The sequence below is a fragment of the Lichenostomus cassidix genome, chromosome 3, assembly GCF_008360975.1.
Source record: "Lichenostomus cassidix isolate B80296 chromosome 3, HeHo_3.0, whole genome shotgun sequence".
Taxonomy (NCBI): domain Eukaryota; kingdom Metazoa; phylum Chordata; class Aves; order Passeriformes; family Meliphagidae; genus Lichenostomus; species Lichenostomus cassidix.
In genome coordinates this window covers 71,446,180-71,460,481 of record NC_139483.1, presented here as the reverse complement: position 1 = coordinate 71,460,481, position 14,302 = coordinate 71,446,180, and the positions used below count along the sequence as shown (strand labels likewise).

The window sequence follows — 14,302 nt, the reverse complement described above, 5'->3', positions numbered from 1 at the left end:
ATTATAAGAAAAGACAGTGAGGGCATTGAAGAAGAAACAACATACATTCTGGCCATTGCAGGGAAAAACTTAGTATCCTAACATGCAGCACAAAAAGTGAAGTACACTTTTCTAACCAATATAAAATGGCTTCAGCTAACTTTTCTCAGGTTTAGAGATTATGATATAATATGAAACCACATAAAATTACTTTTTGAAAGTTGAATTCATGTATGAATTGGCATTTATGAATAGTAAGAAGTTTGAAACAACTGCATCATATAAAGAGGAATTTATTCTTTTTCTTCCATATTCTTGTTGCAGCTTTGAAAGAATATGTCAATACTAACATAAAAAGTACATTCTAAGCAGGAAGTTGTGTTGATGAGGGCATACACTCATCTCAAAAAAGGTGTGGCTACTCCAACTAGCCTACATAGACAACTGGAAAAGAAAATTTAGTGGAAATGAAGAATACTGACAGAAAACAGCAGATAGTTTTTGGCCAAACCTCAAAAGTAGTGACAATGAGGAAGAGACAAGATATCAGACAAAAGGAATCAAAGTCCTAATCCTCCCATTCCACACAGACTTATTTAAATGACTGAGGTGTGGGTCAGGATGAAGACACAAAACTTTCTGAAGGATTGCATCTGGACATTTGCATTCAGCAATTCTCAGGAATTAATAAAGTCAGGATTAATAGAAAATTAATACACTGAAAATTACAGATTGACAAAAACTGGAAAGCTGATTAAACATGTAGTTCCTATCTTGCAAACAGCACTACAGATTTAACAAAGCTTTCACATGTACTTTGAAAAGTGCTGCAGGTTACACCTGGACCAGATATCTTGTTTTCAAAGAATCACAGGATAGGTCAGGTTGGAAGGCACCACAGTGGGTACCATCTGGTCCAACCTCCCTGTCAAGCAGGGTCATTCTAGAGCACATGGCACAAGATTATGTCCAAATGGCTCTCGAATATTCCCAGCAAGAAGCAAGCGGCAACCTCTCAGGACCTGTTCCAGTGCTCAGTCACCAGCATAGTAAAGAAGTTCTTCCTCATATTCAGGTGGAACTTCCTGTGCATTAATTTCTATCTGTTGCCTCTTGTTGATTGGCACCACCAAGCAGAGCCTGGCTCCATCCTCTTGACACTCTCCCTTCAGATAGTTGTAGACATTGATGAGATCCCCTCTCAGCTTTAGTTTTGCAGCTACAGTAGCTATTAATATGTAAATGTCCATTTTGTTTTTTCTGATGTAGTAAAATTATTGATGCAAAATTTTAAAGAGGTATTCTTATTTAGCCTAAATGATACATGTGACAGACGATATGCCAAAAAGTCTCCATGTAAGGCACAGCAGGAAGGTAGTCTCAAACTTAGAGGTCCAGAAGGACAAAGGTTCAGAGGTATCAAAAACAAGCAGAAGAAGAATCAGGAACACAGAAAAATATCTCCAATATAGTTTCAGATGACTCAGAAAAAAAGCCCATCCTTTTCAGATTCAGGGAACATAGGAGAGAAGAAGGAATATTTGCAAGCTTCCTTCATTATATTATCTTTTATGACAAGTAATTTCTATGAATGACTAAATAAAATGATCTTCCTCTATATTTTGTTTACTGCAAATGAGAAGTTCTTAGTTCCCTTCTCATTAATTCCCAACAAGCTACTATTATATAAGGCATACTTATTTATTAATATAAAAACTAAAAATAACTTCACTCTTATGTGATGTGTCCAGTTCCAATACGCTAACGGAAAGATTAAGTGGTAGGATAATTTCAATTTTCCAATTAAAATTCAGAAAAAATATTTTGTTGTAAAAAGATACAAAACACAGACAAAATCTGTTTCCCACTTTAAGAGGCTTTACATTATTTTTTGCTCCTTGTTGTTCTGCCAACTCTAACAACTGGTCTTCAAAAGGTTTAAAATTTTCACTGTATTAGCACTGACTTTGTGATCTTGAGGTTAATGGACACTGTAAGTCTGAGCTTAATAGCCTAACAGTTATAAAGTCAATCTTTTAGTTGTATAGCTCCTCTATCCCAAAATCTTTTAAAAACATTTAGAATTATTTGGTGATTTCTAAGTGAATCCCTCAATACACCATCTCAGTCCCATTTCTATCACTGAAAGACACAACCCATTCTTATCCTGTCTTAAGAACCATGTCTTAGAATTCTTAGAACTTGTCTAAAATACTTTAAGTGAGAATTAATCTTTTAAATGTTGCATCATTTCAGAACTAGCATACACCTCCCTCAACTTTGAAAATTCTCACTTTGAGATTATATTTCTTAAAAATTAAGAACAATTTTGGTCCTGGTATAATTTGAAATAGAATTTAAAATACTATCCTGTATTTCACTTTAAATGAAGACCAAATATTCCTAAGAATGAAAGTCTGCCTTCAGGGATGCTATGAAAGTAAAGCAGACTACTGGATTCTTCCACACTCATACTATGAAATTCCACTGAGAAATGGCTATTCCCTAAACAGGATGCAGCAGAAGCATGTTATTCATTCTCCAGCCTTAATTACCAAAATGAGTAAAATCACTTTGAGTTGTTTTAATTAAAAACTTTACAGATTTTTCCATGTGCTTCATACTAAAGTCCATATTCATGTCAATGACATATATGTGACCCCATAAAGAATGAAAAATTAACACTTAACAAGTTGTTTTCTCAATTTAAATATTTCACTTGTTATGATCATTTAATGAGGCAAAAAAACCTCATAGCAGCTGCAAAGTCACCAGGTAGACATAATTAGATTTCAAATATTACAGTGATTAAGTACAAGGGAAAAGAATGCTGTGAACCAGAAAGCTGGATTTCTTTTGAACTACATGCAGCTGCCCTGTGGAAGAACATGTCTACCTGAAATGCTTCTTGGATTTTTACTGGGCATTGGGTTTACTCTACAAAATTTAATACATAAAAGTCACCCAAATTACAGTAGTTGAACTTCACAATTTGGAATCTAAATATTATCTTCCTTGAAAGCAAGGAACCGTGTTTTTGAGAGTGGAGTAAAAACATTTCATATTACTGTGTAGTTTTGAAGCACAGATCTCTTTCAGTATGTTATTTTTAAGTGACCTCTAATTAATTCAATACTATTTTATGTATGTAAAGGCATTAGTTATAACTGGTCATGTGGAAACTAATATTTAATCTGTTAATATTAAAGGCACTTCAGGATAATGTTTTCAAACTATTTGCTTCAGCTTACCTTAACACTACAAACTACTGCTCCCTACAAAACCTAACAAAACTCAAAAAAAAACCTATCAGAATGTTCTGGAAGGCAATTATAGCTGAAATTAGTAATAATTTTAACACATCAAGTAAAAATGGAAAAAATGTCAAATAGAAGAATATTCCCAGAGGAATAACTATTGTGGTCATCATCTTTCTACAGCTCAATTTTCGTCTCTATTTCACTTATTTTCACACTTTTCCTAGCCAAGATGAAAGCCCTGTTTTACAATATAGATATTAGATGATTTTTTCTTAAATTTTACAAGAAAAGCCTACAAGCATAGTCAGTATTTTTTTCTACAAGAATGCATCTATCTTGTTCTCACAAATCTCAGCTAAACTAGCAGCATTCACAGAAGTTCTCCTGCCACTGGAAAATAAAAGGTAGGTGAAGGATGATGAAATTGTGTGGTAGGGTCACCAACGTGTGGGAATGATAAAAGTTTAAGTACCAAAAGACAAAAAGTACAACAGTTTTAAAAGCTATTTGGAAAATTTGTCTAATTACTTCCAATTGTGAAATTTATTTTTGTTTGTGCATTACCATCAACAGTGAATCAAATATGCTAAAATGGAAAAGGAAACATATACTCTCACAAGCCCCCCAAGATAGATCTCTCAAACTAAGCAAAACAAAATCTGAAAACCTGCTCTTTTGGTAGCATAATCTCCTACAGACTGTCTGCATCCTTTAGTAACATGCTACACACAGTGTAGCTGAGACTTCTGGCTGCCAAATCTGGGTTTGTATTTTATTAAAAGAAAAACCTAAATGAGTTATACAAATGAGGAAGCTGCTCAGAAGTGATGCTCTTCTGCACAAAAAACCCTCAGCCCTTTTTTTTTCCTTTTCTTTCTTTAAGCATGTAGAACCAGTTTCACTGGATGAATCTTAACACAAATTAAAATCCTGACAGGTAAAAGCAGGTACTTTGTTAGATTACTTCTAGGTACAGGCAGATGCATCTACTCCCACAGTGGCTCAGCAGGTGTTTTGCAGCAGCTGGTGCCCTTTACTGGTTTGCCTTTGTAAGTGTTCCCATCAGATTTTCAACCATTTCGGAGGCAGCACTGCACAATATACACACACTTGGCAGCTGTGTAGAACATGAAACAGACTCAACATTTTATTCAAATCAGATGCAGTCAATTTTATCTCATGTTAATATTAAAAAGTCCATTTCCCTATTCATATTTACTACTTGCATGGCAAGGAGCAACCTAAACAACTGTAAGAAAATATAACTCTTACAAGACAGTATCTACTAAATATTTTAAAGCAATTTTTGCTTAGTATACTACACACAGGCATGCTAGTTTAAAGAACAGACTAAAAGAAATTAAGTTCTCTATATTCACTACTACAGATGTCCCTATCAGACTTTGAGCCATATTATCAATTAATTGTTCCTCTCTTTGAACTTCTCTGACCAAGAAGAGATAACTCAAGATTTTACAGAGCTCTTTTCAATAAAAAAAGGTTGTACATAACTAGCACTTAGAATAAACAAAGTCTCTCCAAATGAGAAGATCTGTTAACCTCGGATTAAGATCAAGTATAACCTCACTAACAAAAGGATATTTGAAAACATCATTTTATATTCATAAGGATTTTTTTTCTAGCTTTATATATACATTTATTAGTGGGTTTTGCCTGTTGTCATTAACACCAAGCCCTTGAAAATAAAAATGCCCAGACTGACACAACAAAGAGCACATTTATCAGTTTTTCATATCACCCTTGCCACTCTCAACATCTCCAGTGTCTTAAATGCGGTTTGTTCATGTAACACAACCATCAAATTTAGAAGATGTTAAAATGATATTATTACGAGTATGTAAATAAATAAGCTAACACCAAAACCAAGGAAATCTATAATATATTTGTTGGGACAAAAGGGTTCAAACTGGAAGATTTGGCAAGGAGGTAACAGTTTTGCTCAAAGTGACCTTGCAGCTGGGACTGCTAAGAATGTTGGGGTGTGAAAATTCCATTTCTTATGCCTGCTGTTGTTCATCCTCTGCCTGTTTTGAGAAGTATTCTGAGAAGAATTCCTGTGTCAAGATAACATACTCACAGACATGCCTGAGCCTCCTGCTGGGAGGAGTATTGTATAATACAATATACTATATCCTAACAGCACTTTAAAACTGATTTTTAAAGAAAAAAGATACATGCCTTGATAATCTTAAAAAGATTAAAAGCACAAGACTACAAAAACTCTTGAACTAAACTGCATATAAGACTAGAACAAGTGCAATGGAGAGAACAAATGATCAGATCTTATTTTAAGGACTCAATTTTAAGACACTACAAGGTAGGTAAGAGCATTATATTACAGCTGAAAAGCAAGGAGAAACCTATTGGCCAAAAAGAAAATATAGTATTTCATTGAAAAGTCATCTGAAAAATTTGTCTAGATGAGCTAGGACAGCCTATGCTGCAAAGGAATGCTTCATTCAGCCAGATTCTAAAAGGATCCAGCTTATCCAGAGTCACACCAAAACAAATAAACCTGCTGTCAGCCTACCAAAAGACAGGTTTATAGCAGAGATAGAGAGGGAATACTATTTTGGAATAAGGAAAAAGTTACATTGCAAACTGCTATGCTGGCTGCTTTTTTAAATCAGGGACTTACTGTACAATCTGGAAAGACTTGTGGGTGCAAGTGGTTATCTATAAATTTGTCCAATAATCCTGGTAAACCAAAATTTTAAGAAACTATCTACAATACTTCCTCATTCTTATGGGACAATAATAAAAGCCTGTTTTCATTATACTTTTCTGGTGAAAATGCTTCCAATGTGTATAAAAGTAGTCTGTTTTGAAACGGTCACAGTACAATGATTTTATCCACAGCATCATAGCAAATACAGGCTTATATCTGATCAATTACATAATGCCTAGCTCAAAACTCATGTGAGATGTGATGTATTTGCTTCCTTTACCTTCATTCCTCCCCACCATGAAGGAGGTCAACTGTTTTAACTCTTTACCTTTTTTAACTGCATTACTTCCACAATGGTGGATAGACACATATTGTTCCAGTAAAAGCAGGCTGCTGCTCAGTGAAAGCTGCCTTTTGCTCTTCATAGAATCTGACATAAGATCATGCTTCAGTTCTCATCTACCTCCAATTATTCATAATTTCTTTTTTTTCATCCTACATACATCTCTTTTAGAGACAGAGATTGGCTTGACTATCTTCTTTGCATACAGATCTTTCTTAAAAATAAAATAGTAGAAATCTGACAAGCTGAGGGAGCCAAAGAAAAGATCTGTAAGAAAGATATATAAAATAGTGGTCTATTAAAAAGCCTCTATTACTTTAATAATCAATTCTGCATTAATAGGGATCATATATAGATATATATACATAGCTCATATACATATTGTATATATGTGTCCTACATACATAAACATAGTTTATAAAGATATTTTAAACTATTTAAAATGTATATATTACTGTCTTTTTTAAGTCTATGATAATCTTGGACTGAGACTGGATAAGGCAATGACTCCAGAGAAGTCACGCCTGCCTAACACACAGATGGTTCAGAGAAAATAGTTTCAATTTCTCATCCTGTATTAAGACATAGGTCCTCTCAAAGACTGTAATAGTATCAAACACCTTTTTGGTGAGTCAAAAATCAGTCTTCAAATTCTAAGGGTAAACCATAATCCTTACTGACAAGTATCACAGTATTTCAAAATATTATTTTAAAATAATAATTATTAAAAATATAAAACCATTCAATTTCTTTTTGTCTTTTACTATCATTACTTTAAAAAAGAAAATCTTTATGCTCAGTATACCTCTTTTGTGATAGTTCATTCTTTTCTCTCTTGTTTCAGCACTGGCTTAAGCCCCTATTCTGATATTCTAGGAAACCTGCTTTATATATTTTGATACAGACTACAGAGATGCAAAAACACTCTCCTATTAGGAGAAAGTAGATATAAATGGAACTATGTTTGGAACAATAATCTCAGATTATTGGACAAAATTATCCATCTGTGAAGTATATCTTAATCACATATTTATTCCTTTTTGTCTACTTACTTAATTACTCATCCTCTCCGTTAGTGTTAAGTTTTCAACTTCTCAAACTGCTCGTTATTGGAGGGTGGTCATAATTGCTGATCCTCCCAAGCTGTGCTCCTAAAAAATCTACCTCACTGGAGTTGGAACATCCACTTGCCATGTTACATCAAGAGATTCAGACTTTCACATTTCATTATGGAATTAATTCAATGTTGTGCTATAACAACATAAAGCCTTGCTATCCTTGCAGTGTAGCTGTATTTCAAATACCGTATCAAATCTATTTGACATTACCATATCAGGTTTCTTTTTCTCTAAAACAAATGTTTTTTGTTTTAAAGGTTTTACCCTTTAAAACGAAAAATAAATTACCCAAAATGAATAAGGTTAGTAATCTGGCACACATTAAAATCAGCGATTCTACTGAACAAAAAACCCCATCTTACTAGCAAAGGAATATTAGAATAACAGAAAGTTTTTATTAATCCAGAAAAATGTTATGGTACCATTTCTAGAATTAAAGTTATAACAATAAAGTAAGATTTTTTTTTCAAAATATGTTTTGATTTATTATAAGGGGAAGATGGTTCTCCATTGCTAAAAGAAAAAAGAACTTCTTAGCATTCAGGATATCATACAGTCATGTCTATCTTCAGTGAAAGCTGCAGTCAAGTGAGGCACATGTTTAAAAATATTACATTCAGTGAATTATATTCAACTACAGCTAATGTCTTTCAAAGGTGAATTAGTAGCCAGCCACAGAGCATGTTTGCATTTCTACAACATGAGATTACAGGTACATTTTAAAATCAGAATACCACTTACACCTTGCACATCACAACAACAGATCTTTTTGATGAAGAGTTACTAAACTATTTCTAATAAGAAACAGGATTTTATTAATGGAAAATATGATAATTTTATACAAAATGGACAATAAACTGCTCGTTTGGCATGAAGCACATATTTTTGCTTGCTTTTAGCCAAAGCAATAATATTTATTCCTAGAATTTAAAGAAACAATGCCTAAAAGCTCCATTTAAGGGTAAGTGAAATAATCAAACAATTTGATGGAGAAATTTTACACATTACATCTGGAATTCTAAAACAATGATAAAAATAATGATAAAATACCACTAGCTCAAATATTGAAGAAAATTAAGGCAGACTTTTTAGGCTTTAAGACGGTCATCAGTGTTGAATCTTAACTCCAATATTTTTGTTCACCTGTTCACATATTCAGCCTTCTTTGGACAACCTCCCCCGAAATATGAAGACAGACTGCAATCCCTAATATACACTACCAGCCATTAAAGCAATTGTACCTTGATCTACTTTGTTTTCCTTGTCTTAAGTTGGGACTAATGATTACAGAACTTGTAAACTTTGCTCAGAACATTTTCTGAGTATAATTCATTAGCTAAATGGCAAGATTTCAATAAAATGAAAAATATTTTTAAAAATTATTCCATACAATTGAACCGTCAATTGCTGTTTGGAAAATATGCAACTGAAATATGCACTAAGATCAAGTTTGGAACTAATGATCCAATATTCTGGATGTGAAAAATGTAATTTATCCAAAAACATGCATAGTTCTATTCAGTAGACTTACCTTGTACAATTCTAAAAACAAGAAAACATTTTAGAAAAAGAGAGAATATTGATTTTGTAATAATTCCTTCACATAATGCAGAGAAAAAAAAACCCCTTTCTTATTTAGATCATTAAGCAGTGCTAGTAAGAGGAAGTGGAAATAACACGAAAAAAGGAATAAATCCTACCCTGAACACTCACTTGAGGTAAAAAGCTGAAGTAATTTTTCAGCATCAGCAATTTGTTAGATAAAACCTGTTTTCACAATCTTGAAGAGTAACTTTCCCTGACCTGAGTTTATGACTTTAAAGGTACATTTATTTGGCAAAAAGTCTGGCACAAAACCACCTTTATAACAAATACAAAAAATATATTTCACTAATGGTCAAGCTTCATGTCAACTGAGCAAAGACAATAAATTTAAGCTTGTACTTACCCATTTTTTAAATTCTCATTATTGAAACAACCTAGTTGGCATGTCACTTTTACAAATAGTAGAACCATAATAGTTCAGATTAATCTGGTGTGACCAATCAGCTAGTTATGAACCACCTGTGCTTGGACTCTGGTAAAACCACAGTTCTCCAAGAAGTAATAAATGTCAAGAAAAATAGGTATCTACAGAATATCTACAGAGAGGTTTGGGGGCAGGATTTGCTGCCATGCAGCAAGGTAAGAACCCTTTGCAACTCCTTCCATGGGACACAGCACACCCTTCTACCTCTGAACACCAGTGACATTGCAGAGCAGCAGCACAACTCCCTCTGTGCCACCAGCTCCTGCTCCCAACTCAACACAGGTAGAAGAATAGGAAATGACACAGGTGGAGTGAGACTGTTAGAGGTGAAGCAACCGTTCAGACCATAATGGAGAAAGGTAGGAGTGACAAAGCAGAAAAGGCAACAACACAGAAAGCAAAAGAGTGCTAAAGCCAGCTGTTTATGACATGCTATGGTATGTTTTTATGGCTGCTAAATTGTGCAAGGTTGGTCACTCCTGATCTCATATTAGCAGTGCATAATGGGATTAGGTAGGAATGGTAGCTACAAAAATTTGTATCTTTGTCAGTTTATATGACTTTAATCTTAGCATCTGTGTTCTTTCAGGCAGTGATTTCACTAATCATGAAGTTATAAACTCTTTAGGAAAGCTCTGACCCTTTCCAAGAAGACCCTAACTAAACTAAATACTTTGAAAACACCTGCCATAAGATTGCAGATAATAAAGTACTAAAACTTGCTTAAACGTTATTTCTCCACTCTGGAGTGTGTTGGCAGATGCACCCTGGCTACATTGCCAATCCTATAAATAAGAACCCCGTGTTAATATCTGTACTGATTTAAGGCACGGCTGCTGCCTTTGGTGTTGGTTTGTAGAGGTTTTGTCATTTTGCCTTATACTTCTGCATAAGAAACTGTTAAAAAAGGAAGCATATACTAGTTTAAAATGTGGTTAATATGTGGCTTGTTAGAATTAGTAGAGGAATATGTTTCTCTCATCACTTCTGAATCTGTGTCTACATGAAATAAGAAAAGCTAAATCTTTAGTAATACTTTAAAACATTTAAAGCAAGATTACTTCCAACTTATATGATACAGAGCTTTAACGTTTGGCCAACAGTCCAATATATAACTGAACTCCTTAAGAAATCAGTTCTGACCTTAGGAGTTTTGAAGATGAAATGTAACAGTGTATTCTGCAATACACGTTCCACAGTCAAATACTCCCCCCAAACTGCTGATAATGTGATCAAAATCACATAGCTCATGAGACACAGATAGAGAGTTCTTAAAATTATTTTTTGAAAACATATAGACCAAAAAGAAAAGGAAGAATATTTATAATTTTTAATACCATTGAGTTTTCTCCATAGAATAGCAAGTGCTTAGAGTGCTCAATATATAGCACTCAAAAACCCAGCAACAATAAATGGCATGGTTGTTCTGTGCTTTTTTTTCCCCTGTGGATTATGGGTTACATGTATATTGACTTGTTAAACAGACTGAGTACCTTAATCTCTATGTCTAGACTAACTCAATGTCTGACATCCAAACACTACCACTAATAGCACCTCATAGTAGTCAACAGCAGCAGAATTATCAACTTCCTCATGATGCCTTTAGAACGTCTTAGTCATGAACTATCTAGAGTTACATTTATTATCATCTCTACTCCTTGTCCAGCTAATCAAATTTTAGATTATCCTGCAAACATATCCATACAGAGATAGAAGAGAGCTATTTTATGAGCACCTATTCATGTTAGGGAAGCAGCTGAAAAACACTATTTTTCTGCTTTTTCCTACACTAGTTAATAAAAATTAAAATATATTGACAGAACATCTTCACGCTCTCTAAACTGACTCCAGTGAATTGGCAAAAATTTGAAACACCAACCAAAGTGCTTCTGAGCTTAAAGATTTAAAACAGCCATGCAGAGGAAACAAGCAAAAAAAAATTTGCCCTAACCCACATACTTACATCTTGACTAGGTATGTCTTAACTTATGCACTGGCAATTCCAGCCTCTTTTAGCACATTGCTAAAAAAGTTCTATTCAACAAATTTAAAATCTATGAGTCTCATTAGTGGAATCAGGAAGCTGACAAGTCCTGCAGCTGGACAAACTTCATAAATTTGCTACATGTTATTGCAAATTGATACCAAACCTGGGGTCAGGAATTACATACATTCATGTTCAAACATTCAAAATTATACTGTTGACACTTCTACTTGATCTCATGTAATAAGAATCATATCAAAGAATAAAGTTCTGAAGAAGATTGTTTCTATTTCAAAATTTCACTGTGAAACTAAAAGCAGACCTCTTGATGATTTACAATCTACAAAGAAGAATTACTTATGAAATTTGTATAACTGATGCATTTTTTAACATTTATTTTAAACATTATATGTGCAAAAATCTGCAAACTATTCATTTTAGATAGTTATTTTTCTGTCTGAACCATATCTTCTCTGAAACCACTTGCTGCCTACTGAAATATTGGTACGTCTTGCAAAAAGTTTTACAGATGAGTGGGTAGTATTTAGCTTAGGAAAAAGACATTTTATTGCAAAAAGCTGTCATGCTGAATATTGTCACATAAAATGACAATAGCTGCAGTGGCTGTATTTTTCTATCTGGTTAATCTATCAGTCAGTTCATAACACAAGTACTGTCCCTATGCAGAAAAGAATAGATTCAGATTCTAACATTAAACTGTCTTCTGTTTTGAAAGAGTTAAATCTTTATGTAAGACAATCTTCACTCAGAATCCCAATAAAGTGCTCTGGGTATATTCTCATTTCCTGCTTTCCCACAGACAAAAAGGTGGAAAAAATTTATCCATGTTATATGCTGCAGAGCTAAGAAACATAAAACCTTCTTCATATGTACACTGAGATTGCTCTTTATGGCTCTCTTCAAATCAATACCGAATCTTCCATTTTTCAATAGATTTGACATATACAACGAGAAGTAAAAAGGTATGTGTGATGGAGTACTGCAAGTTTTAGACTGTAAATAACTAACAAGAAATTTAGTTTCCTTGCCTCAGGAAAACCTTTTTTCACCACTTTAAATCAGTAAAAGTTAAAATGTTAACATTTGTTTTACACGCATTTTTCTCTGCTTTTCACTTTCTATCATCAAAGCACATTTTGAGATGACTTTGCACCCCATACAGTCTATAACACCATATTCAACTCTCCTGAACTGCATCAGACTGTAAGACTAGTGCAGAACAATGCTGTGCAGTCAGAAGCCAAACTGTACAGGTCAAGATACAGCAGCTCAGGCTCACTTCTTCCTGTGATCTTCAGAAGAGAGCAGAATTGCCGTAATACTTTCATTTTACTGATTCAGATCACAGCTCAAAACCATAAATAACTGAAAATGTAATGCCAAAGGAATCGAGAACTGCAAGTCATGAACAAGTAGCTCAGTTCAGGAATTTCTTGAATCTGAGTCAACATGAAAGGGATTATATCACTGAACTATGTTCCCCAACAAATAATCTCCAAATTAGTAGTGATGAAATTAACTGGCTGTATTTTCCTATCACATATCACTGGAAAAACTGGTAATCTTTCCTGTTAAATTTTGGTAATACAAAGTAAAAACTAATTTAATATCTTTGAAATGGTATACTTACCTCATCTAAGTCTTTAATATAAACAATTTTCTCTTCAATACCAATAGGCATTGGTTCACTATGGGGGATCTTCACCTCTTCATACATTTTATTGCTTTCTCTCTGAACTGACTCTGGTAAGAACACCTAAAAAAGTATTACAGGAAATATAATTAAAAGCATGAAAACAGAAAGTGTCTTTCTGTATAACTCACTTTGAACAATGCTTTATCACTTTCCTTCAAAAGATGAATCCAAACCAAAAGCAAATCTCACTCATTCATTTTATAGATAGCACTGAACAACCCAAATAGAAAATAATCAGTTTTGCTACTCAGAAAATGGTCCCCAAATGGCAAAAAAGATAACTCTGTTTTATTAAATTTCAGAATCCATTAGGTCTAGAATTTCACAAAGCATTTATTTTTTTAAGTCAATTCTAAGGTATCCAAAAGACAGAAAAATAGTATTTTAAGAATTTACGTGACCCTAGAAATAGAAGCAAATATATTAGTTGAGAATGAGATTATTTCTCCCAGAGTCAAAATAAAAATATAATATATCAAAGTGTTTAAAACCCTCTGCAAAGAAGCACTGATTCATACCCTGGGTTCTGAGAAGGAGGAAACTAAGGAAACAAAGGGAATCCTGCTGCACATTACTCATTGGGAAAGACGTACTGTTCAAGAAGGGTCATGCACCAAACACGTACCTTTGCACCCCCAATGAATGCTGATGTTTTCATGGCTTCAGCTCGGGAATCATAGACATGTGGATAATGAATTTTTTCGAAGCTCATCTCTCTCTGTCTACCTAGGACTGGCATACTTCGAGCATTCAGAAGTGCTAGTTCTCTGTGAGCAGAAAAACACCTGCAGTAAATCTGCCCATTTTAGGCTGCCATCACAACAACTGAGCATGGTGCATTAAAGTCAGAGCAAGAGTTGTGGAAATTAAAGAAAAAAATTTTACAGTGTTATTCTCTGGCACCAGCTAGACCAAATTCTTATAACATGCTGTTTAGATAAAATTCAGAAGGACAATCCAGTAAGTGCAAGGCTTTCCTAAAAGCAGTTTTGACTCTTTTTAAGCAATACAGCAGCACGATTTCACAGTTAGATACCAGTCTCACTATATTTTTCTCAATACAAAATACAACAGCTTATTTGCTCCTTGTCCTCTCCCTCCTCTACTCCTCCCACTACCTTCTAGCTGACAACTTGGAAAATAGTACCCATTAATCTTGAGAGAAAAAAAGAAAGATAGTTCT

The 14,302-nt window shown here is 34.0% G+C and overlaps 1 protein-coding gene across 2 annotated transcripts in view; it reads right to left on the bottom strand.

The window, feature by feature from the left end:
* Positions 1–14,302, bottom strand: part of ASCC3 (activating signal cointegrator 1 complex subunit 3) — a 249,666-nt gene that overhangs the window by 192,296 nt on the left and 43,068 nt on the right. For both annotated transcript variants that reach the window (XM_085056274.1, XM_085056275.1), the window contains exons 7-8: positions 13,745–13,886; positions 13,054–13,179 (exon numbers count right to left, since the gene is read on the bottom strand). In XM_085056274.1, the coding sequence (XP_084912400.1) occupies positions 13,054–13,179; positions 13,745–13,886 (268 nt within the window). The remainder of the gene's footprint in view (positions 1–13,053; positions 13,180–13,744; positions 13,887–14,302) is intronic.